General features: G+C 37.7%; 1 protein-coding gene and 1 pseudogene across 5 annotated transcripts in view; both read left to right on the top strand.

Moving 5' to 3' along the window:
• Nucleotides 1–26506, top strand: part of LDAH (lipid droplet associated hydrolase) — a 98568-nt gene that overhangs the window by 59804 nt on the left and 12258 nt on the right. For 4 of the 5 annotated variants that reach the window (XM_060117442.1, XM_060117443.1, XM_060117444.1 and 1 more), the window contains 2 exons: nt 8786–9020; nt 22124–22206. In XM_060117442.1, coding sequence (XP_059973425.1) covers nt 8786–9020; nt 22124–22206 — 318 coding nt within the window. Of the gene's footprint in view, nt 1–8785; nt 9021–22123; nt 22207–23186; nt 23290–26506 lie in introns of all 5 variants that reach the window. The other variant, XR_009534298.1, reaches the window with a different exon arrangement.
• Nucleotides 3174–6244, top strand: LOC132502080 (nuclear pore complex protein Nup88-like; annotated as a pseudogene).

Raw genomic sequence — 26506 nt, 5'->3', positions numbered from 1 at the left:
AAAGTAACGGATTGTTTCCTCTTTCTGCCAACTGATTTGATCAGCCTGAAGTTCCTTAGATACTGTGGGTTACATAACTAGTATGGAATCTATATGGTACATTTTTTAGTATGACAGTCACTGTATTAACCATTTACTCCTTTGGACATTTTAATAAACACAGGGAAGCCCATTATTTTGAAGTGAATAAACTTGAAACTAAAATGAGCAATGAGTTACCATACCGGACTCAATTACCAGACTTCTTGGAAAACAGATTATTTTCATTAGTTGATTGTTCTGGTTAACTGTGGATTGGCCAGGGAAAAAAAGACAAAAAACAAAAACCATTTCTTTCGAACTTTCCCCTTTTAAGTGTTTGTAATGTGTTTTAGCATATTCTCCTGCTTTTATAAGCAGAGTACAATAGAACATAATTTAGTTTTACTTTCCTGAAGAATTTGTAACACCTAAGAGTCCTAGTTATGAATATTTTCTCTTATCATCTCTGGTGCCATTATAAATGCAGAAGGTTTGAGAGTTGAATAGTTAAATTCTAATCAGTGGAGACTGCATTATTCAGTGACATCTAATTTTCCAAGTATCACTTATAGGATATAGTTGAAGAACCTGAAAATAAGCAAAATTACCTTTGTCCTTTCAAAATAAAAAGTTCAGAGAACATATGAACCCCAAGGCTTAGAATGTCTTCTTTGAAGCTTGCTAATTACCTTTTATTCATAATTCCAACTATCTGGTTTCCAAGAAGAAACAGAATTTGGACACCCTTATTGTCAGCACATGCAAGTCTGCCTAATGTTCATTATAGCATAGTATTCCATTAAATGGATATATCATAATTTATGTAACCAGTCCTAATTATGGACATTCATCTCCAGTCTTTTGCTATTCTAAATAATTCTGTTTTCCAGTTTTCCCAACTGCATTTATTGAACAACTCTTTTTTTTTTTCTCCACTGATACCTTTATCATAAACTTAATTCCCATATATGTTCAGGTCTGTTTCTAGACTCTTTTTTGTTCTGTTGAGCTATGTGATCCTTTTCTGATCATACAGTTTTAACTACTGTAGCTTCATAATATGTGTAATGTTTAGTAGAGCTAATCTCCCTTCTTTCTCTTCTTTTTCAGAATTTCTAGGTTTAGTGCCTTTCATTTTCCAGATGAACATTAATATAATTTGTCAAATTTCAAAATAAATATCATTTTTATTATTTTAATTGGTATTGAATGAACTGAATTGATTAACTTTGTGGGAGAATTTATATCTCTTTTGCAATGGAAGAACAAATGTCCCTTTGGATTTTAAAGTTTTCTTTATATAACTGTAGTACATTTCTTTTTACAGTGGTATTTAGCTGTTATTTTTATACATGAGATTTTGTTAATGTTTAAACCATAAGCTGAAAATAATGGTAATTTTACCTTCCCAATATTTCTAACTCTTACTTTTGTTTAAATCTTGTCAAATTTCATTGATATAGTACTTCTAGGACAGTATTAACAATACAATAACCAGAGTAATCCTATTAAGATGGAAGTCAAACATATCACCCCTGTTTTCAAAACCCTTCAAAGGCTTTTCAGTTACTCAGAGTGAAAACCAGAGGCCTATTGGACAGTCCATCATCTGCTGCCCCTGTGATCACAGCTGCCACAGCCTGAGCTGCTGTCCTCTCACATACTCGGCTCCAACTGTACTTCTTGCTTTTTCCTCAAACACCAAATTAGGTTCTGCTTTATGGCCTTTGCACTTGCTCCTCCCTCTCCCAGAAAAACTCTTTTCCCAAATATCATCAGCCTACTCCGTAACTGCCTTTGCACAAAGGTCACCTTTCACTGAAGCCTTCTGTAAACACCCTATTTAGAGCTACACCACCACTTCCAGCAATTCCTAGTCTTTTTTTCATTATCTTATTTCTTTCCTACCTCACCATAGGACTTGAGATTTACTAGTATTATACATCTCTTAATTACTTATTATTATTTTATTTTTATAATTATTCATTCCTTAGATTGTCATATAATTATTTTTAAATTATTAATCATTTATTGTGACTTACTAACATACACGTTTTATTCATTGTTATATCATTTACTCGGTTCTTTATTTAGTATTTACTGTCACTTATGTTTTTATTACTTATATCTTTCTCATGCAAAAAATGGTAAGAAAGAAGAAAAAATGGGGTAAGGAGATACAAAAACTAGAAAGCACAAAATAAGATTTTAGATTTAACTCCAGAATATTGGCATTTTTGAAGTGAAAATGTAGTAAACGTATTAGTCATGTTAGTTAAAAGACATAGACTTTCAGATTAGATAGAGATAATAATCCAACTATCTTCTAAATATAAGGCTATAGAAAGGTAGAAAGTAGAAGGGTGGGAAGGGTATATCTTGCAAATTCTAACCAAAAGAAAGCTGGTATAGCTATGTTAACATTAAACAAAATAAGCCCTAAGGGAAAAACATTACTAGAGATGAAGAGAGTTCCTTCATAATTATAAAAGGTTTACTCTATCAGGTACTAATAGTCAATAACAGAATAAAAGAGGTAATATCACTACTGGTGGTCCAGAGATTGATGTATAATAACAGGATATTATAAATAACTTCATGTCAATAAATTTGGAAGTTTAAATGAAATGGATAAGTCCCTAGAAAAAGGTAACATCAAAACAGATTCTCAAGGAGAAATAGAAAGCCTGAATAGTCCTAAGCCTTTAAAGAAATTGAATCAATCAATAGTCAAATCTTTCTAAAAATAAAACTCTAGAGATTTCCCTTGGTGGTCCAGTGGTTAGGACTCGGTGCTATCACTGCTGTGGCCTGGGTTCAATCCCTGGTCAGGGAACTAAGACCCCATAAGCTGTGTGGTGTGGCAAAATCAAAACAAAACAAAACAAACTTTAGGCTTCACTGGTGAGTTCTATCAAATATTCAGAGAATAAATCATTCTATTATATTACAAAATCCTCTGAATAATGGGAAAGGAAACCATAGTCTCCAACTCTGTTTTCTCAAACTAACAAAACCTTATATGCAAACCTGGAATAAATAATATAAGAAAAGCAAATTATAGGCCAGGCTTACTCATCAACATGCAAAAGTCCTACACAAAGTATTAGGAAACCAAATATAGTAATATAGTAACATGAGAAGGATGTATCATGACCAGGGTGGGTCTATCCCAAAAATGGAAAGTTAGTTTCACATTAGAAAATCAATTGATAGTTTACCACATTAATAAATGAAAGGAGAAAAATCATACGATCATTCCAATAGGGACAGAAAAGTTATTTTATAAAACTCAGTATCGATATATGGGTTTTATCCATATAAAACTCATATCCGTATCCAATGCAGAGAGCCAAAAATACTCAAGGCATTTTTGAAGAACAAGAAAATGGGGTTTAAGTTAGTCTACCAAATATCAAAATATAAAGCTTTAGTAAATAAGACGTGTGCTCTTGGCACAGAGTTAGAAAAGTAGGCCAGTAGGACAGATTATAGAACCCTGGAAAGGACCTATTCACATATACCCAGGATTTACAACAGAAATGTCACTGCAGAAAAGCAGGAAAAGGGCAGTCTTTGCAGTTAATAGTGCTGGAACAATTGAGTTTCCATATGGAAAAAAATTAAATTAGACCCATATTTCACACCACACATAAAAATCAGTTTCAGGTAGATTATGAACCAAAAAGTGAAAAACTAAGCCGTCGAGCTTTTAGAGATATTATTGAAGAACATTGGCTGCCAGGGAGCCTGCAGTGACTGTGAACTGTGGCCGACCTGGCTTTCTTACAGTATCGTGTTCCTATAGCTCCAGGTGGGAGTGACAAACGAGAGCCCAGCTGAGACTGACAAGTCAGTTTCTTCATCATTGTCTTTGCTGCCACTGCAGCTGCTAACAAGAAACCTGCTCTTCAGCCTCGAGGGAGAACTCTTCCTGTGGGGTGGGGAAGGGAGCTCCTTCTTAGCCCTTCAGCTGAGAGGCCTCAGCAGGGCAGTGAGAAACCCTGCCTCTCTCAACACCAAAGATTGCTTTATACAAATCCACCCCTGTTTGAAATCTCTCAAGACTTAAGTCCAACAGAACATTGGTAGCACTTACAGGAGTTGAAGGACTCATGATGTTAGAATTACGTCAAGAGATAGGGGACGAAATCTGAATTTGAAGGTATAAAAGTCAGTGGTTAATTGTAGTACCACTCCAGTTGCTAAAAGATTTTTTATCGTTTCTACCCCTCAGTCTTAAAGCGTGCTGTTTGGTATCCAAGTGAAATGCCAGATCCCTGAATTAAACTGCTAACATTAGACAATATGATAAAATTTACTTTCTATGTGAGCTCCAGACACCTACCAAAGGGACCATACTTTCGAAAACAGAAGAAGAAAGGCTAATAATTAATGCCATATTGTTTAAGAGTTCTTGCTGATCCACATCATTAGTACTTGGTATTGTTAGGTTTCTTGTTTTTTGCCAGTCTGGAGGGTCTGTTCCATATGTCTAAGAGAGACAGCAGCCCTGTTTGACTTTGAGCCATTGGGAGCAGTCCTGAAGAATGTCTTTGGACAGAAAAGGCAAAGGTGGAGCAGTAGCATACCCACTGCATATGGAATACGAGAATACGGAGACCTGTTCAAGAGCCCTGGAGACAACGGGAAGCTATCAGTTTCTTTACTTATGCTTCCCAAGACTGAAGGCGACTATAGTTAGGATGCTCATGCTACACACGCTGCTTACCCTGTGTCCTCAGCACCATAGTCATCCCTGATGAATCAAGAATGCTGTGTCCCTGTGTTACGCTAGAAGGGGAAGAAGAAGGTGACCAAGTATCAAAGGGCCCAGGATCCCGAAGCTGACTTCATTCCTCCGGTGTTTGTGTTCAAATGCATTGAGTTAGGGACTTCCCTGGTGGTACAATGGTTAAGAATCCACCTGCCAATGCAGGGGACGTGGGTTCGATCCCTGGTCCGGGAAGATCCCACGTGCCACGGAGCAACTAAGCCTGTGCATCAGAACTACTGAGCCTGTGCTCTAGAGCCCATGAGCCACAAGTACTGAAGCCTGCGTGTTCTAGGGCCTGCCTGCCACAACTACTGAGCCCCCATGCTGCAACTAGTGAAGCCCACGTGCCTAGAGCCCGTGCTTCACAACAAGAGAAGCCACCACGATGAGAAGCCCACACACCGCAACAAAGAGTAACCCCCTCTCGCCGCAACTAGAGAAAGCCCGTGTGCAGCAGTGAAGACCCAATGCAGCCAAAAATAAAATAAAAATAAAAATAAAAAAAAACCAAGACAAATGCATTGAGTTAGAGTTCACACTGAAATTGGCATCCAGGGAGAATGATTCCTTTAACTGACTTTTCTTGTCCAGTCAGACTTCCCAGAGATCCTGTAACATTTGTGTAAATCTTTATATATATAACCTTTGTATAAACCCATTGTAATACAGGCAGCTGGCTCTGACTGGAAGATTCTGGATCATCCCTGACATTCTGGAGCCCACAGTGATCTGCATCACAAGTGCCCATGAATGCCCCATAAAGGCCCCAAAGGCCTTTATTAAGCACAGTCCATGCAGCATCTCCTCTGCTTTGTGCTTGAGAAGATGCCAAGGTGGCAGAAACTCCCATATTCTGGGTGAAACTCAGCGTTCATTCAAAAAGCACATTATGAGCACTTTGCCATGTGTTGTTACCAACTCAGCATTTTAAAAATCATCTGAAAAGGCTGTGCCTCCTTGCTCCCAAAGAACATCAAGGCCACAGGGAACAGTACATTCTTACTTATGTGACAGAGGAGGAGATCTAGTAGAGATCAAATTACTGTGACCAAAAATAAACAACTAAAATATCTCAGATATTGTTGAGAGAAAAGGAAAAGTCTGCAGGAAATGGCTAAGCACTTAGCTGATAGATATGACCAAGGAAGAACAAGAAGATAGCATGATTAGAAAGAAGAGTCCTCCACAGTTTTCACCCTCAAATCCCTGTTCTCTATTAGTGAGACAGACATGAAGGCAGAATGACAGGTGTTACCTGATCAACTTTAACATTTGGTCAGTGCCATCAAATAGGTTACTATGAAAAAGGACTGTCAACAGTGGAAGGTAAAAAAGAGACTGAGTCCACAAAACCCCACCTTTACTGTCAGGTCCTACCAGGAAAAGCGCATCAAGTTCATCCAGAAGGAAGAATGTAAATACATAAGGGAAGTGGCAAATCACTGATGCCTGAAATCAAAGGAACAGACTCACAGCTGAAGTTAAACACAGCCCAAGGCTTAAATCCACATTGTAGAACAGATAAGAGGTAGCATGAAAAAATAATATCTTCTAGAATTTCTTAAACCACAGACAAAGAACAATAACTGTAAGAGAAAAGACTGTTAAATTCAACTGCATCAAACTTAAGATCTTATCTCCATTAAGAAAAAAAAAAAAAAGAAGAAGGGTTGAACAGGCAAGCCAAGAACTGCAACATGACAAAGGGCTGGTATCTAAAATAAAAAGCAACTTCTACAAATCAATAAAAAATAAGACAGTCTAATAGAAAAATGGGAGACTTAAATAAGACATTTGCAAAGGATATATAGAAAATGTCCAAAAAGCATATAAAAGCCTTATCAGTCATCAGAGAAACACAAATTAGAGCCACAATGAAATACCTCTAAAACACCAGGTTAGTCAATTACAATTATAATTACAAAGTTTGCCAGTACCAAATGTGAGGAAATGTAACAATATGAACCCTCATGTCTGATGGTAGGGGAGTAAATTGGTATAAGTACTTTGAAAAACTATTTGGGAAATTGGGATTGACATATATACACTAATATGTATAAAATGGATAACTAATAAGAACCTGCTGTATAAAAAATAGATAAAATAAAATTCAAAAATTCAAAAAAAAATTGGAACGACCTATTAAAGCTGCACGTGTGCAACCATATGACCCCATATTTCTACTTCGAGGTGATATAGTCAACAGAAATACATGCACACATGCACAAGAGATGTGTGTAAAAATATTATAACAGCATATTTGTAATAACACAAATATCTATCAGTAAAATAAATTGTGTTATGTTCTTACAGTGGAAAACTGTATAGCAAAGATAATGAGCTATCGCTACATGTATCAGCATGGTTGGATGTTATAAACAATGTTGAGTGAAGCAAGTAAAATACAAAAACATACTCTGCATGATTACATTTATATAAAGTTCATTAACAGACAAAAATTAACTATGGTATTAAGGGATAGGTATTAGTCTGCTCGAGCTGCCATAACAAAATGCCATGGACTGGGTGGCTTAAACAACTGACATTTATTTTCTCACAGTTCTGGAGATTGGAAGTCCAAGATCAGCATGCCAGCATGGTCAGTTTCCAGTGAAACTTCTTCCTGGCTTGTAGATGGCCACCTTCTGTCTGTGTGTTCTCCAGACCTCTTCTCTGTGTGTTCTTGGGATGAGAGTAAGCTCTCAGGTGTCTGTCCTTATAAGGATACTAATCCTGTCCATTAGGGCCCCCCACTCTTATGACCTTATATAAACGGAATTACCTCTCTCTACATGCAGTCACCTTAGGAGTTAGGGTTTCGTCATATCAATTTGGGGGTGACACAGTTCAGTCTATAGCAGCATGATACGCATTAATATAAAGCAAAATAAGGAAGTGATTGTAGTGTTAAGGAATGATAAGTATTGATATAAAGAAAAGTAAGGAAGTCAGGATAGAGATTACCTAAGATGTGAGCAGAGGAAGGGGTTGTGATGGGAAGATGCCATGCTGGCAATGTCTTGTTTCTTGACCCACACAGCTGTTCATTTTATAAATTATTTGTTAAATTGAACATTTATGTTTTATATGCTTTTCTGTATGTTATACTTAACAATTTAAAAGGTTTTTTTTAAAGTAAAATCATGTGTCCATTCTCATTTCCTGTTCTACAATCTGCTGACATTGATGAGCTGTTCCATTTATGTTATCCTATTATTTATATGGATTATACTTAACTGTTTATATGATCCCCATATAAATTATTTTTATATATTAATTTTTTTAATATTAATATGGTAAATAATGGTAAATTTTAAATGTTTTAGTGATGCTCTTTTCATCTGGTGTATTATTAACATATATTTCATGATATTCTAATGAATTGAGTTGAAATGATATTTTTGTCCTTCAACATTTTCCCACATAGATAGAAATTCCCAGCTTCTTTTGTCCCTGACCTACACTTTATTGAGGTTGAATCAGTTGCTAAAAATATATTTGGTCCTATTAGAGATTATCTTTGGCTGGTAAGATTAAGGAATAGAGGAGCTTTTCAAAAGTGAACTATCTCCAAATATAATCAATAAAAGAAATTCTGACTAGAAATGGAGTCTTTTATGTAGCTTTATTCTCTTTTGGCATCATTAGTCAGTCAAGTTGGTATAACTACTAAAATGGTACATTCATTTCTACTTTCAGCAATCCTTCAAAGGGATTGTGAGTTGCTGTCACAATCAAGACCTTATCTAGGAATCTGATTTCCTCCTCACCCTGAAAATTAACCCCAGCAACTTAAGGGACATCCTTATATCCTATCCAGGTCAGTTGAGGGCTGAGAAGGCAGTGGGTGGTACTTCTTCTCAGTCTGAATAGATTGTTAGCCATATTATAAAACCCAGTCTTTTGTGGATACGATATAGAAGAAACAATAAAGCAATGACTTATCCCTTAAGAAAACTCATCAAAGTGTTTTTTTTTTAACTGTAGGTAATTCGCTCTTTTCTGCTCTTTCCAACAATTGAGCGAATGTCTGAGTCACCCAAAGGCAAGCTCGCCACTCCACTTTTGTGCTGGTTTCGATATGCTTTCTATGTTCCTGGCTACTTACTACTTAAACCGTGGCCTGAGAAAATCAAGTCCTTGATGATCAGAATGCTCCTTCGAAGGATGAACCTACAGAGTGAATTTTCGTTTCTGAATATGTTGGAACCGTTCTGCCTCAGTAAGCACATTTTAAAATGTATATGTTTATTCTTGTATCAGAAAGTGTTAAGAGAATAATCTCAGACAGTGGATGAGTATCAAGCAAGGAATTATTTCTTGTATTTTTCTCCCAAAAGTTTAAAACTAGAAATAAAAAGAAAATAGTGAAAGGTATTCTAAATGACAGAAAAGCCTCATCAAGCTTTAATTTTAAACCTTATCCTTCTGATTCTCCACTCTAGCTACAGGATGATGAGAAAGAATTCTCCTGTATCGAGTATATATGGAGTCCTTACAGGAATCCAGGGTGTGCCCTGTTAAGCTCAGTGTGTGCACTTTGCAAAGATCAGCCCAAGGAAATCAGGCCTAATATTCCCATAGAGTGAACAGGCTATGATTTTACTTTGCTCTTTAAAAGTTTTTTGAGAAGTTTAAATTATAAAACTAATAATAAATAATAGTCATGGTAATGCAACACTGGATGCGTTACTGATTATGGTTTCTGAATGTGCCAGGGAATGTTTTTGCTACTTTACTTCTTGGCTTCAAATGTTGTTTTTAAATGTAATTTATCTGTTTAGTTAATACTAATTTATATATTTACAAATGATTTTAATAATAAAATATGCTACTTTCTTTTTTTTTTTTTTTTTTTGCGGTATGCGGGCCTCTCACTGTTGTGGCCTCCCCCATTGCGGAGCACAGGCTCCGGACGCGCAGGCTCAGCGGCCATGGCTCACGGGCCCAGCCGCTCTGCGGCATATGGGATCCTCCCAGACCGGGGCACGAACCCGTATCCCCTGCATCGGCAGGCGGACTCTCAACCACTTGCGCCACCAGGGAGGCCCTAAAATATGCTACTTTCTTAATCCATAAAATGGGATAATAATATCCCATACCTCAAAAGATTATTATAGGATTAAATGTGATAATATATGCAAAGTGTCTATCTAGTATTTTGTTTATAATAAGCCTCCAATGAATGATATAACAACAGTTGCAGCAGCAGCAGCTAATAGCTGCTGTTCTAAGCTTTAGTCCTCAGAAGAACTAATAAGGTTTAGGTATTATTATTGTCCCCATTTTACAGATGAAGATACTGAGGTTCAGAGAAGTTACATGATTTGCCCGAAGTCACACAACCAGTGGGTAGTGTTCAAACTCCAGCAGTATGCCACTGTGTTAAGCTTCCTTTTACCATAGCTGCTGCTATTATTGTCTCTTTGCTCCTTTTAGTCATAAAAGCAGGACTTCTGAGTAAAGTTTACCATGCTCACCTACATCGAGTGCCACGAGATCATGTGCATAGTGAATCCAGAAACAAGTCACAGCTCTGCCTTTAGAATTGTACAGCTACAGATTGTATGGGAAGTGTTTTTCTAAATATGTAGCAAGAAGCAGTCATCACAAATACAAAGTTCAATATATTTTCTGTATTTGTGGATTTTTATGCTCTCCCCAACTTTCATTCTTTCTTATAGGCTTAGCATAGTAGCAGCAGAAGATGAGATAGGGAGTAGGGAAGCAAGGCTCAGGACAGTCATAAAAATCACAAAACACTGAAGTTGGAGATGTCCCTTGAAGACTTTCTGGTCCAGCCCCTTATTTTTCCCTCATAGAAGAGAAAGAAGTGGCCTAGTAAGTGAAAATGGCACTGACTACAAGTCAGAAACCCTCAACTCTCATTTTGGTTTTGCCTCAGACTCCCTCTGTGGCCTTAATTTAGTCCCTTCCCCTCTCTGGTTCTCAGTCATTGATCAAATCAAGAGTTAGACTGGACACATTTGGAAATGAAGATCAAATGGAAATCACTTGAAATTCTGGCAAACATATATAAAACTACTCCATGTATACTTCACTAAGTCATTACAGTTTACAGGGTTTTTTTTTTCCATTCTTTAATCTTTTTCTTTTTACCCTTAGAAAGGATTTTAAAAAAGCATTCTCTAGTTAAGGAATCCATTTTCCTCCAAGGACTTCTGCTTCCAGGAAGATGAAATAGATATATTCTTCTCCCTGTTTCTCCTACTAAGTGCTAAAAATCCTGCATATTATATGTAAAACAAATATAAGACTCTGAAAGGCTGAGAAGAAAGCAGACTATGTAGGGACCTTGGGACCCACAGAGCAACACAGTGGTAAGTTCCCTGGGTTTTCTTTTTACCACGTATATCCTAGACTTGGAGCCAGTGACCCAGAAATACCAATGGGTGTGGATTTTTAAAAAGCCCTGAAAAAAGCCTGCACTCTGTAGCCAGAGGACCAGGAAAATGACAAACCTTTCTTTCTAAAAGAAACTTTTGGATAATGACTGCCCTAATCTAGCCATGCACCATAGTAAAAACCGTGGCCTTATCCCTACCCAAACCAACAAAGGCCAAGTGGGAGGCCTGGACTTTACCCCACACCCAACAGAAATGAGGCACCCCTCTCCTTCCTCACTAGGGTGGTGTCCAGAAGAGGCTGATTGGAGAGGCAGGACTTTCACCACTGCCCAGCAGTAATGAGGCCACTACCACCACCACTCCTATGAGATCAGTGGGGATCATATGGGAAAAGCAATAAGGCAATCCTACCTCTCCTAGCTGGGATGGTAATAATGGAAGCCTAGTGGGGAGTCAGAATTCCTACCCATGCCCAGCAATAATGAGGAGCCCCTCCACCCCTTGGTTGTCAATAGAAACCAAATGGAGAACCTGGATTTCTGCCCCACCTGGCAGTAGTGAGGTGGCACTTCTCCTTCCCCACTTCCCTTGCTGAAGAAGTGTCAGGGAAAACAAAAAACAAAAAACAAAAAAAAACCCACCTAAAATAGAAAGTTTAAATAAGATCAGGAGTATCATAATATCCCATTGTCCTTGTTTTAGTTAAAAATCACTTGTCATACCAAAAACCCAGAAAATCTCAATTTGAATGGAAGAAGACAATAAATGCCAATACCGAATGACAGAGATATTAGAATTTTCTGACAAAGATTTTAAAGCAGTCATTATAAAAAATACTGCAATGAGCAATTAATAAACATGTTGGAAAAAATGAAAAAATAGAAAGTCTCAGGAAAGAGAAGATTTAAAGAAAAACTGAATGGAAATTTTAGAACTGAAAAATATAATAACCAAATTAAAAGCTCAGTGTTTGAGCTCAACAATAAAATGGAGGGGACAGAGGAAAGAACCAGGGAACATAAAGATAAAACAATAAAAATAGGAACTTCCCAAATTTGGTAAAAGACATAAACCTACAAAATTCAAGAAACTAGATGAACTCCAAATAAGTAAACCCAAAGAAATCCACACCAAGACACGTAAACATTTGAACACTAAAATAAGGAAAATATCTTGAAAGCACCCAGAGAGAAATGATACATATTTATAGAGGAAAATCTATTTGGTGACAACTACTTTCTCTTCAGAATCTATAGAGGCCAAAAGAAATGGCATATATTTCAAGTGTAAATAGAAAAGAACCATCAATACAGAATTCTATATCCAGCAGAAATGTGCTTCAGGGAGGAGAGAAAATTAAGACACTCTCCAATGAAGGAAAACTAAAGGAATTTGTAACTATTAGACCTATCTTAAAAGAATAGCTATAGGAAGTTCTCTAAACTGAAAATAAGTGATCAAAGAAGGAATCTTGAAACATTTAGAAAGGAAAGAACAGAAAGAAAAAATGTGAGTAATTACATTTTCCTTCTCTTCTTGAGATTTCTAAATTATGTTTAACATTTGAAGCAAAAATTATAACATTGATATGATCTAAGTGTATACAGAAGAAGTATTTAAGGAAATTATATTATAAATAGGGAAGGGTAAAATAACATAAAGGGAAGTAATATACTTCTGTACTTCACTTGAACTGGTAAAATGTCAACACCAGTAAACTGTATTAAGTTACATATATAATGTAATACCTAGAATGACCACTTAAAAATCTATAAAAAGAGACATACTCCAAAACGCTATAGATAAATCAAAATAGAATTCTAAAACATTTATTAAAAAATATAGGAAGGCCAGAGAAAGAACACAGAGAAATAGAAAACAGACAACCATCAGAAAACAAATAATAAAATGGCATACAAGCTCTAACATACCAATAATTACATTAAATGTAAATGGTCAAAATATACCAATTAAAAGATAAAGATTGACAAAGTGGATTAAAAAACATAACCTAAGTATATACTGTCTTCAGAAAACTTGGTTAAAATATAATCATATAGGTAGACTGAAAGTAAAAGAATGGGAAAAGATACATCATGCAAACATTAATCAAAAGGAACCAGTAATGACTATATTAATATCAGATAAAGTGGACTTCATGGCAAAGAAAATTACCAGGAACAGAGTGACAAGACATAATAATAACAATAAAAGGTTCAATTTACCAAGGAGTCATAGCAATTCTAAATGTGTATGCACGAAACAAGTGAGTGGCAAAATATATGAAGCAAAAACTGATAGAACTGAAAGGAGTAAAGGACAAATGCACAATTATAGTTGGACGCTTAAACACCCCTCTCTCAACAATCAGTCAAATAATAGAACAGAAAAAATTAGCAAGGATATAGATAAATTAGCAACAGTATCAACCAACAGGATTTAATAGACATTTATAGAACACTCCACCCAAAACATCTGGGTTTCTGATAGGCATTAGGTAGGGAGCTACCTGTGCTTTCCTTCTACCTCGTTAGAAATATTTTCTAAACCCAAATCAGCACATGGGATATAAGAAAGTTTTATTTGTTTTTCTGTATATATTTAGTGACTATGTAACACATCACATATGACATATGACGTGTTTAATGTTTTTTCATTAAAATGGGTACTTATATAAAGATTTTTTTTCAATTTTTCTACAACAGAATTGTAAACACCCTCTTGAAGAAGCAGGCTCCATAAGCTGCACTTGAGAGAAAGGAATCTTCCTTTCAGCTGCAGTGATTGACCTCTTACTGAGTCTTCCTGGAGCCACAAGTGCAGGCATCAAGGAACAAGACAGTTTAGACATAGGACACATTCCCCTCCCTGGCTCTGGAAGGCAACCAGAGCCTTCCAGCTGCATTGTTGCTTGGGGAACCCTAGGATTTCTTTCCCACAGTAGAGTTATATTGTGTGCAAAATAGACTTTTAGACCAGACTAAACACTCAGCCACATTGCTTTATCTCTGTTCCAAACAACCAACTTGCAAACAAACTTTTGGAGCACAGCTCTTAGGTTTCTGACATCCTTTTCTTCTCTGATTTTCTGTTCTCTTCCTTCTGGATCTGCCTTTCTGATATCCAGGTAACTAGTACTTCAGTAGTCTCTTTTGTTTCCCCATTACCCACCCTGTCTATATAACCTTGGGTAAAGAGAAAGGAGGCAAGAATTACTTGTCTTCTTGCTGCTTTGTGTTCTTGGTTTATTCTCTGCATGGGAACTTAGTTCAATCTCATAGTAGTGACCGTAGGCTAACCCTTAAGCAAGCATTGCAATCATCCTAGCCGGCCTCTTTATACCTCTCCCCTTTGGGTCCCGTGTCGCCCCTGCTCCTCTTGCAACAGCTACCACAAAACCTGCCTTTATCCAGGCTTGCCCTGGCCATCCCTCTAGTGATTCCTGTTCCCTTGCTTATGACAAATGTGAGAAGGCCCTCGCGGAGAGGGACTGATACTCATCAGATAAGACGCTGGCCCTTGTGGATGATTAGTGCACTCCTCCCGAGCTTATATCCCATAAATGGTGAAGGGTAATCAATATTCAAACCAGTCACTTGAGTTGGTGACATGATTTTCATGTTACACAAAGAGAGAGGTCATCAGGGGAAAGGAATACCAGGTCTGAGATCATTTTCAGTGGTCAAATCTGTGCCGTCCGGACCTTCCTCCAGACCTGCTTCTCTGTGGCTTGACTGTCATCCAGACAATGACCTTTAGCGTACCAGTTTGACTTTTAGGAGGACTTGGGGTGTTTTCACATTATGTAATGTCTGTGCTTCAGTAGAAATCTTACGGAAACAAATGGAGGAAGTTTGCCAGTCCAAGTAGTGGATAATAAATCCTGACCTATCTGGATAGAAACTGATTTTCCGTATCCTTTAGTTTATACACATATTTTTTTATTGTAGTAAGGTCTGAAAAATTCAAGGAACCAAATTATTCAAGTATTTCAAATGCTGTTGTCCTTTTGGCAAAAATGGCGCTTCTTATTGGCTGAGATGCTGTGTATTAGCCTTCTTCAGCAGACTGAGTGAGTAAAACATCCCTTCCTATCCAGCATTCAGGATAGAGTAGCCCTAATTCAATTAGGATACTTTATAAACTTTACCACAGTGTTCATTAGTTCAAATGATATAACTAGATTGTTTTCAATGTTATTTTTAAAGAAAATATGTGGTTTTTTCTTTAATTTTAATTCTGGAATATTTGCTACTACATATTTTCTTTAGATTAGATGTTCTTCTGTTTCATGAGAAATAAATTTTTCAGGGAGACAGCTGAATTGGATTTTCTGATCAAAGCTAGAAGCAAATATATTTTAGCTTAGCAGTATCACAGGTCAAGATAATTAATGTTAAAAAATATTCTAGGGTCTTTTTGTTAGGCCAAATTGATGTTTTAATTCCTTTCAGTTACCTAACTAGAAAAACACAGTGCAGACAAAGGGCATTCCTGGTAGATTATGTTACTTCTGTTGCATACCTTCTTGTAAAAGACATTTTCATAATCTTTCCTTTCCTTAATCAATACGGAAATAACTTTTAAAAACATGTACAGTGATATGAAATGAACAGAACTATTCAATGAACTGACACATAAGCCTCACTAAAAAATCACAAATTTCTTCTCAGAATATTTTTGACTTAATCCCAGAATAATATTTTGAATAAGACAAAACCAGACTGCCATGTTACCTATTCTCTCATTTATGTATGTAGCTTAGGAAAATCCATTTATAAAAGGCAACTTCAGCTTTAGTTATTCATGGAAGTTTAGCCTAAAATTCAGCAGTGAAGGAAAAGATTTTGTGTGTGTGTGGTCAGTATTAGGATTTAGGGCAAAAGGTGATTAGATACAGTACTAGAATATCATCTCTGGTTTAGAAGTAAATGACTCAGTGAAGGTTTTATTATTTTTTTCTATAGAAATTTATATATATATATCTTTAAATTATCTGCCACTCTAAAAAGTTGTATTATTTTTTTAAAAATCATACACCTTGAGTTGTATGTTTCACTTTGGTGAACTCAGTGTCACATAGATAAGACTATCTGTTTGCAGACTAAATCAATGGTTATAATAATGAAAGTCTTGGCTTATGGAGAAACATGTGAATAGTAAACATTACTCCAAATTATGCAGAAATTTTAGAAGGGGAGAATTGCTTTTTTAGATCTGGTTTTCACATTGTTAAAAGCCACAACTGGCACAAATAGCAACTGTAGAAAACGATCGGGAAAAAAAGACCTACCAAAGAACTGGCCCTTGTAAGACTTCATCTGGGTTTCTGAGCATGTGTAGTCCTGCTTAACTTCTGACAAACTCTCCTGGTTTATGCTTCTTGATTGCCTAGCCTTAACTTTGCCTGAGCAGCTCTGGACGGAGCTCTGCTGGAGCGTAGGATACTCACATCTCCGGTACTATCCAGTTTCACAGTCTGTCCTCAGCCCCAAGAATTTTGCTACCTTGCAGCCCTGCTTGGCTCTCACCTAACTGCTCTACATTCGGCAACATCTTGCCAGCCTCAGGACCAGTTAGAAGATGTGCTAGGAGGGGCTATCTTTGGAACGGCTTTTTTTTTTTTTTTTTTTTTTTCCTTTTTCTTCGGTACATGGGCCTCTCACTGTTGTGGCCTCTCCCGTTGCGGAGCACAGGCTCCGGACACGCAGGCTCAGCAGCCATGGCTCACGGGCCCAGCCGCTTTGCGGCATGTGGGATCTTCCCGGACCAGGGCACGAACCCGTGTCCCCTGCATCGGCAGGCAGACTCTCAACCACTGCGCCACCAGGGAAGCCCGGCACGGCTTTTTTGCACTCAGCTCCTACCTCTTCCCTCCTATAGGGAAGATCTAGTATGTATAGATAAGGCTTGATGCCACCCTGCTCTGCTACTCAAGTACCAGAATCTGATAGGAAGTTGACAACAACATCAACCCCTGTTAACCAAAAACACCCAGAAAATCCAGAGACCCCATTTTTATTTGCTTTTATTAGCTAAGACTGAATTTGGCTATAGATAACAGAAAACTAAATTACAGTGGCCTAAACAGATAGGGATCTATTGATATTTTTCTCATGCACCAAGAAATATAAAGGGGAGAGTCCAGAGATAAATAGTATCTCAACAGTGCCATCAAGGATGTGGGTTCTTTCTAGATTTCCACTCTTTGTCCTCAGCACATTTATCCTCATGCTCGTCATCTCATGATCACATATGACTTCCGCTGCTCTAGGCCTCATGTCTGACATTCAGATGGAATTAAGGAAAATGGGGCAAAAGCAGAGGCTTATTCCTGATGAGGCTTTGGCTTATTTAGGAAGAGAAGTCCTCCCCCAGGAACCTTGCCTCTACATTAGTAGCCAACACTAGGCCATATCCCTAGCTATAAGGGTTGTGGAAAAGCCATATGTTTTGACTTTCCCATGTCTCTTGTCAAGGAAATGAGGGGTTTTTTATTGGCTTTTGGGTAGGTACTAGTATTTACTACATCCCTACTTCAAGATGGTCTTGGACCTACCTACCTACTCATCTTCCATGGACCTACCAAACACCTAGCTAGTTAACTCCATCCATACTAGTTAACTAGTAACCTAGACAGTTAACTCCATCCTCTTCACCATAAGTAAAGTCCACCACATCCATGTCCCCTCCAGAGTGTCTTTGGGCTTCACAAGCCCTGACAAGACCACCTCAGACTGGGGTCTGCAGTTTATTTATGGGAGACCCTCTTGGGAGCACCTCTAGATGCACCTATCCACAGGAGAGCCTGTCTTGGTTCCCATGATTATTAGTACTACCCTTATTATTTTAAAGAGAATTTAAATGAAAACTTTTTGCTGTTTACCTCTATTTGTGTGCTTACTAGTGGCTTCTGTCCTCAGCCACCCTCCCGTCGTGGAGGTAAATATACCAAACCCTTTTTCTAATCCAGCAAATCTTGTAAGGAGCATTTTTTTAAGAGACTGGTTTTTTTCTTCTAAACCTTATGGCATACTTTGGACATACAGAACCTAACAGCCATTTTAAAGAAAATTAAACTGACTAGAAATAATATCTTGGTCAGAACAGACCAGGAGTAACAATCACATTTTACACTGCAGTGCACACACCCATGTATGGGAGATTTCCTACCTCCAAATGTCACCTGCCCTAATTAAACTGTGCCCAGTTCAAGTAATTCCCTTTGCTTCAGCACCATCAATCCTCCCTCCCCAATATAAAGGCAAAACTGAACAAACTGGGGCATTCTACTGTGAAACTGTGCTAATGGCACTGGGTCACATACCACCAAAACAGCAGGACAACTTGGCTTCCAACCCCCAAGTTCTACTTCAGAAAACTATACATACATCTCCCCCAAACCTCCTATTGTATCATTAATTGTGGTTTTTCTTCCCTCTGCATTTTCTCTCACTGCTATGGCCAGTGCTTTATGTGGCCTAGTTTGGGGCCAGTCTCAACAGAAGCTCTTAGATTGCCACTCTTGCCTGCAATGATTTGTCCCAGTTTTATACCAGTACCTGCCAGCTTGGCTTACCATGTCAGTGTTCTGGCCTCTCTTGTGATGTCAGCTCTTGCACCACTTCAAGGAAGGCAGCAGGTTTTTCCTTCTGACCCGTTTCCCTCCTACCCCCTCAAAAAAGAAAAACACTGGCCGAGTCCCTTCCCATTTATTGTATTTAACAGCCCTTAACTCACAGCTGCCATGAACCAAGCACTTGCGTAATCACTGGAGAGAATAATAAATGAAATATAGGTGCTTATATATATATATATATATATATATATATATATATATATATGGCATGGTAGGGGAGATAAATGTGAAGAATTTTAACATATCACAGTTACGACTGTTATGAATACAGATACAGGTCAGGAATGGTACCAAGAAAAGGAGAAATTAGTTCTATCTAGATAAGGGAGAAGACAAATGAATTTGGACTTGAAGATGAGTTGGGAATTTTCCAGACAGACAAAATGGCATCAAGATAGGTGATTGAGTTAGACAGAAGGCAGCCTTCTGTTGTAGATTATGTGTACTTGGAGAATCTAGTGGTACCGTTTAGCCTGTGAGATGAATGTCCTATTGGTCCTCCAACTTTAGCCCTCACTCATTTCGTTCCTTAACCACTCCACTGTGAGTTGATGTCCTGTAGTGATATTTAAACACTAAGCAGATTTCAGAAGATGATGATAGCAAATAAAATAGAACATTAGACTCAGTGGGGTTTTTATTACACCTGTATTTAGATTTTTAAGGAAATAAAAGTAAATAAGTACCATTCTTCTAAACCATTCTCTTCCCTTCGTGTTCTGTTTCCATTACTCCTGCTCCTAGATATTTCCTTCACTATGGTGCTTGAAACTGAAATCACCTGGGTTTCCAGGAATGCTGTCGATGGTCATTGCCAGGAGAAATGTGTTTTCCCCTTAGGAAATTACACTTCCATTTAGTATTATTGTTTCTGACCACTGTGCTGTGTTATGAGCATTTTTTTTTTTTTTTTTTTGCGGTACGCGGGCCTCTCACTGTTGTGGCCTCTCCCGCTGTGGAGCACAGGCTCCGGACGCGCAGGCTCAGTGGCCATGGCTCACAGGCCCAGCCGCTCCGCGGCATGTGGGATCTTCCCAGACCGGGGCACAAACCCGTGTCCCCTGCATCGGCAGGCGGACTCTCAACCACTGCGCCACCAGGGAAGCCCTATGAGCATTTTTGAGGAAAGAAAAAGAAAATTGCTTCCTTGGAGCAATTACCGGAAAGGAAACTGGTATTCTACTTTCTAAAAACAAACAACAAAAGAGTACACTTAGATGGGAAATTACCAGGAAAAACAAGAATAAGAATAAAGGTGAGGTGAGGTACATTCCCTGATGAAAAATTTACTTTTAGAAATGTAAGATTCCTTACAAGTTTTTTGAATGTTTATATTTTTTCCAATTCAACACTACAGAAAAGTGCTTAAGACATAAATGTTTACCTCCATGAATTATCAGAAAGCAAGCTCCCATATAACTCCCACTCAGCTCAAGGATCACCATTGCCTCGATCTCAGAAGCCTCTTTTATACCCCTGCATATCCCACAATCCACTTCTGAGCTCATTCAGGTTGTTGGCAGAATCCAGTTCATGTGGCTTTTTGACTGCAGTCCCCATTTTCCTGCTGGCTGTCAGCCAGGGGTCCCTCTTAGCTCCTGGAGGTCACTTTCAGGTCCTTTTCACATGAGCTCCATTTTCAAACCACCAGTGGTGCATTTAATCCTTCTAGTGCTTTGAATCTGTGACTTCTTCTTCTGCCACTAGCCAGAGAGAACTCAAATTTTGAAGGACTCGTGCGATCAGTGTGGGTCCACTGGGATAATCTCCCTTAAAGTCGTCTCAACTTTATAACATAACCTAGTCATGGGAGTAATATGTCATCATACTCACAGGTTTCACCCACACTCAGAAGGGAAGGATTGTAAAAGGGCAAGGAGTATTTGTGTCATCTGGGAATTCTGCCTACCACAGACCACCTGTTTTCTGCTGCTCTGAAATGCTACCTTTGTCAAAAATTAAATATCTATATATGTGTAGTCATTTGTGGAAGAATTTATTTAAAATCAATATTATTTCTTCCTTAAACGTTTGGTAGAGTGGACCAATGAATTCATCTTGCCCTCGAGTTTTCTTTGTGGAGAGGCTTTAAATTACAAATTTAATTTCTTTCATAGATATAAGACGATTGAGGTTATCTATTTATTGTTAAGTAAGCTTCAAATTTGTGTCTTTGGGCAGACTGGCTGTTTCATCTAAGTTATTGAATTTCATGACATAAAGTTGTCCACAAAATTACTTGATTATCCTTTTGATGTCTATTATCTGAAGGGTTGTCATTTCTCTTTCATGATACTGGTAATGTTTTATGCCTTCTCACATTTTTTTCCTGATCAGTCTGGCTAAAGATTTATCAGTTATTGAACTTAATTTTAGTTTCATTTAGTTTCTCAATTGTTTTTCTGGTCTCTATTTCATTAATTCCTGCTGTGAACTTTATTATTTACTTTATTCTGCCTACTGACTGGAGTCAGACCAAATATTTTTTATATCAATATACATGAGTATGTTAAGTCCCTTTATTTAAGAGAGAGAGACTTTAAATTTTGTTTTTAAAGAAATCTACTTATGATTTCAAGCGACATACTTAAAACAAAATGACAAAAGACTAAAAATAAAAGACAAATAGGCAGATGATGCCAAAAAGAAAGCAAAGTAACAATAATAACACCAATCAAAGTAGAATTCAAGGCACAAAGAATCAAATGAAAATTTGTGTAGCAGTACCAGAAAATCACATAAATTCATGTTATCTCTGGCATTCTTCCTTTTTCTCAGTTATTTGACATCTTGAAAATGAGGGTCACTCTGCTCATTCCGCAGTCAGTATAATAGAACTAACCCTCGTAAGCAACTCTTAAAGATCACTTAAACCTGTTTTAAAATAAACATTCTTTTTAGTTGTGTCCTTTTTAAAAAATTATCAAGATGGTTTCATGTTCATAACTATGGGTGGTTTCTCTGGTATACATGATTTATCTATCAAAATTTGTGATTCTAATCCTTAAATCATAAAAATGCCTTGATCGGGTATGATTACACACATCTGCTGTGGTATCTGACATTAGGCCATCATACTGCTATCGCTGCTATTGAGAAAGCCAGGTGAGGGTGAGAGAGATTATTCCACACGGCATGCTCTTGTTTCCAGAGACAGTGCAGGTTGCTGACTCACATGCCTCTCTTGGCCTCACTAATATCTCACATCACATAGCACTTGGCAAAAGAAAAGAGTAAAACAGGAATATACTACAATTAATTTGACATTTGTGTTTGTTCTATATATTCTAAGTGTTTGCCTTTTTTTTTTTAATGTAGTTAATGCTGCCTACCTTGGGAGCCAAGAAATGATGGAGGTGGTGAAGAGAGACAATGAAACCATAAAGGAACATTTATCTAAGGTAATCACTTTATTGCTACAAGGAAGTAAGTAGATGGGCAGAAATACTTACTGAGGATGAAAGGCTAGAGTTGGTTAGAATCTGTTAAGACCTCAAGGGTTTGTAAATTTCAGATCAAGTTCTACTTCTAGTTAACATTAAGGCAGTCCTTGAAAGTTGCATAGAAAGTAAGTAAAGCTGACTACATAGTTACTTAAATATGTTTTGCCACTTGTTTTTGTTGGGTTTATTTTTAGAATCGATACTTCTCTCTAGAGCTTTGTCCTGAAAAGACTCTCAATAATATTTATGGAAGAAATGAGTTACATTAAAATATAAGTGAAACATGGGAAAAGAACTAACATGCCTATGATCTGATGGTCCAGTGAGCCCATCTCTCTTATTCTCCAATGCATTAGAGTAGGAATGCCCAGCTGACACCAAGGCGAGTTTTCTATACAAGCAGGTGCAGAAAGGCAACAGTTGAAATATTTAGCATTTTTGAGTTGCTGCTGTAAGTGCTAGAATCTTAACACAGGTGTATTTGGAAGCACAGTTTCTGAAACTGTGAGGGGCCATGGTTTAGAATATGTCTAAGCACCCTAGAATTAAGGTGGCCGTGGTACTCCCCTGGCATCATTTGTCTGTCTGTCCATACAGCTGTCTGTCTGTACAGCTGAATAGGATAGAGCTGTACCATCTAACACGGTAACCACTAGCCACATGTGGTTATTTGTGGCTACTCTGAATTGAGATGTGCCATGAGTGTAAAATACACATTGGATTTCAGAAACTTAGTACCAAAAAAATAAGTAAAATAGTTCATTAATATTTTTATATTTTTATATACCTGTTGAAATGATAATATTTTAGATGCGTGGGGGTAAATAATATATATTATTAAAAGCAATTTCATTCCTTTATACTTTTTTAAATGTAGTTACTAGAAATTTTTAAATTACTGTGTGCCTTTGTATTTCTGTTGGACTGTGCTAATATAGAGCTTTGCAGTCCAGTGCTGAACCATGACATCTGCTGGATGCAACGAAACGAGGCCCACTGAGTGACCAACTGTTACAGGGCCCAGGAACCTACAATCTGCAAGTAAAATCTTAGATATCCTGCTGGGTTTAGAATCTCTTCATAAACTTTGAGACATTTGACTTAAACTTGCCTATAGTGTTAATTCATATTTCTATAACCTCCCAATACAATTATCTTAAAGCAAGAAATGTATATGTTCTTAAAACAATATTTTTAGAATATCGATCTATCGTAGCTTCACCCAGAGAGGACTTTTGAAAGTGCCAGTCTGTGTTTGTCTTATGGCCATAGTGGTCATCATATTTCTAAAATAGCAATTGGCCAGAGATTGAAATTTTGAAGACAGAGGAAACCCTCATTAGCCGAATGGAGGAGGTTGGGGCCTCATAACGACCCTCTTTCCAGGGCTTTCAACTGTTTCCACTCATTGATGTACGTGAAAATGCAAGAAAAACAGTATTTTATTTTTTAGTTAAATTATAAGTGAATTTGTTTCAAAGCTGTAAGTTCTCAAGGCTGGAAGTTCATAAAAACAACTCAGTTCCCAGTTAATAATAAGACTGGCGGATGCTCATTTCCAAAACTCACACTTGCTGAATGACTAGACCCATCATGTATCAAAGCCCGTCTTACCACCTGTGGAAGCCAGCTGCTGTAAAGTACTCATCATTCCTGGATTCTGTTTGTATGTTGTGCTCAGAAGGAGGTCAAAGGAAGGTGCTAACTTATTCCTGTCCTAAGTTAAATCCATATGCAAGTGTAATCATTCCCAGATAGAGGGCTGCTCATGGTAACCGTGTCAGGACCATACTTTACTGACACTTTTGTGGGAGAAATATGGGGGTATAATGGTAGATGGCAGGCATTTCAAGGTTAATATTAACACACGGTCACAGGGCTAAACTTTTTCAACTACAGGGAATGGTTTTATTTTGTTTTTAAGATAACATGACATGTACTTGTGGAGTTTGGGAAAGCAAGGCATTGTTTAGTTTAATGATGCACAACTACCTGCGATTAATTGAATGTCCTTTCCACCGGCTAAGTTTGAACTCTCCATGAGAATAATACAATTCCAATTCCTAAGTGAAATGAGGTATAGAAAGACAGGAAGTTTATTGCAATTTTTTTGTTTCTGTAATGAAAAAAAATGGAAACATGCTGTAATTTAATATTGGTAAAAGTTGAATCAACATATGTCTCAGTCTGCTTGAGAAAGTAAGGAAACTTAAAAGGGCACATAGTTCTAGCAAATTAGTGGGCATTTTCCCCTGCCTTCCAAACAACCCTGATAATTAGTCAGACTTGAAAATCAGTTCCCAAGACTAGACATATCCCTACTTTAAATATTCTAGTCAAGGATACTCTGTCTCATTCCTGCCCACATATAAGCATTCAGAAGCTTTGTGCCTCTCCAGGACTGTCCACTGTAAAGATGTTTTGAGCCACACTTTTCGTTGCAAAAATCGTTAAATAGATCTATTATTCAACTTTTAAAACAGTTCTGGAAAATGTATCTTTGTGCCATCCAGTCAGGAAGCCACAGGAGATTTAGTCTAAAAACAGTCACTCTACTACCACACGTGGATGGCTTTTGGATTCTTTCTCCTCCTCTAGAAAACTATTATATCATAATCAGCAGACTTTGGTTCTAACTTCACATTTTTTACCACTGAATTTCCACATGAAGAGAACTTTTTATCTTCTTGAGGGAAATGCACCTTTTTAACTCTGAAAAATCTCCGGAGCTGATTGTCTCCCTTCCTTCTTTCCAAGGTCTAGAGACTTTACAGACGGTGTCAGACAGTACTGCAGCACTGCATAAGGTTATTTCCCTTTCCTGAAGCAAATATGTCAGACTCAGTTGTTTCCAAAAGCATATAGTAGGGCCTATGGCATCATAGGTTGTGTTCTTTCTTCACCTGACTAAATTCTACCTGTCCTTTAAGACTTGGCTCCATTGTCAGCTTTTTTTTTTTTTTTTTTTGCGGTACGTGGGCCTCTCACTGCTGTGGCCTCTCCCGTTGCGGAGCACAGGCTCTGGACGCACAGGCTCAGTGGCCATGGCTCATGGGCCTAGCCGCTCCACAGCATGTGGGAACTTCCCGGACCGGGGCACGAACCCTTGTCCCCTGCATCGGCAGGCGGACTCTCAACCACTGCGCCACCAGGGAAGTCCTCCACTGTCATCTTTAAGAGGCCTTCCCCAGCCCCTGGTTTTGGTTAGAAGTCCCTCCCCTCAGCTCCCATGGCTCCATATGTAAAGTTATAATATTGCATTTATCACACAGTATTTAAACAGTCGGTTTTCCCCTCTCACCCACCTTGAAGGTTTTTCTCATCCTGGTATCCCTGTGGCCTAGCACAATGCATGATACCTGGTGAACAATCAATAGATGTATACTAGATGGATGGACAGGAAAATTGTTACAGATTCTAAGCCTTTTTTGTGCCGTGGTCGTCTCCAGCTGTGTCGTGTGTGGACTCCTTCTCAGAATAATATTTTTAAGTGCATGAAATAAGTACATGAGATTACCAAAAAAAATTATTTTGAAGTATAGTTATCAAAATATATTAAAAGCAAATTTGTGATATATAATTTGTGCATCTTTATTAACAAACTAAATAATGAGATATAATAGCAGTCAGAATTACTATTGTAAATATGTAGTGATGTGCATAAACTTTTAGTTACTTAAAACAATTTTACTGTAATTTGAAAATGTCAGTAATTTTATAGATGACAAAAGATAGGTATTTCTAATATTTCTGTGGTTTGTTGCCTGTATTCATAATTGAAGGAAATACTAAATTATTGTTAGAGGTTAGCAAAAAAAATGATATATTCTTTTTCCCATCCAAGTTTACATTACTCCGCTCCCCTCAACTGCCACTGCATCTACCCATGAAACTGCGTGGACCTGTAGATCCCAGGTGAAGAAGTTGCTTTGAGGCACTAGAGAAGGTTAGGGAGTATGGTATTGTGGTTTGGGCACTGGCCTGAGAACAAGAAGCCATGATATGCTATACTAAAGAGACTATTTTGAGTTGTTAGGGAACCATTGAAGGATTTAAGGAAGGGGGTAATAATCAGGGTGATACTCAGAATGTTTGACAACCATATGACATAACCACTGACCCATCAGAACATATGCCATCTGTGAACAAACAGCCAGTTTCAGAGGTGCCAGTTCATATCAGTTAGTCCTAGGAATGTGGCTAGATTAACCAATGAGAGGAATTATTTGGGGGGAAATGTGTATCAGAATGTCGGAAA

This window comes from Mesoplodon densirostris, chromosome 14 (genome assembly GCF_025265405.1).
Source record: "Mesoplodon densirostris isolate mMesDen1 chromosome 14, mMesDen1 primary haplotype, whole genome shotgun sequence".
Taxonomy (NCBI): Eukaryota; Metazoa; Chordata; class Mammalia; order Artiodactyla; family Ziphiidae; genus Mesoplodon; species Mesoplodon densirostris.
Note: the sequence above shows the minus strand (reverse complement) of the source record. Positions and strands in the feature narration are given on the sequence as shown.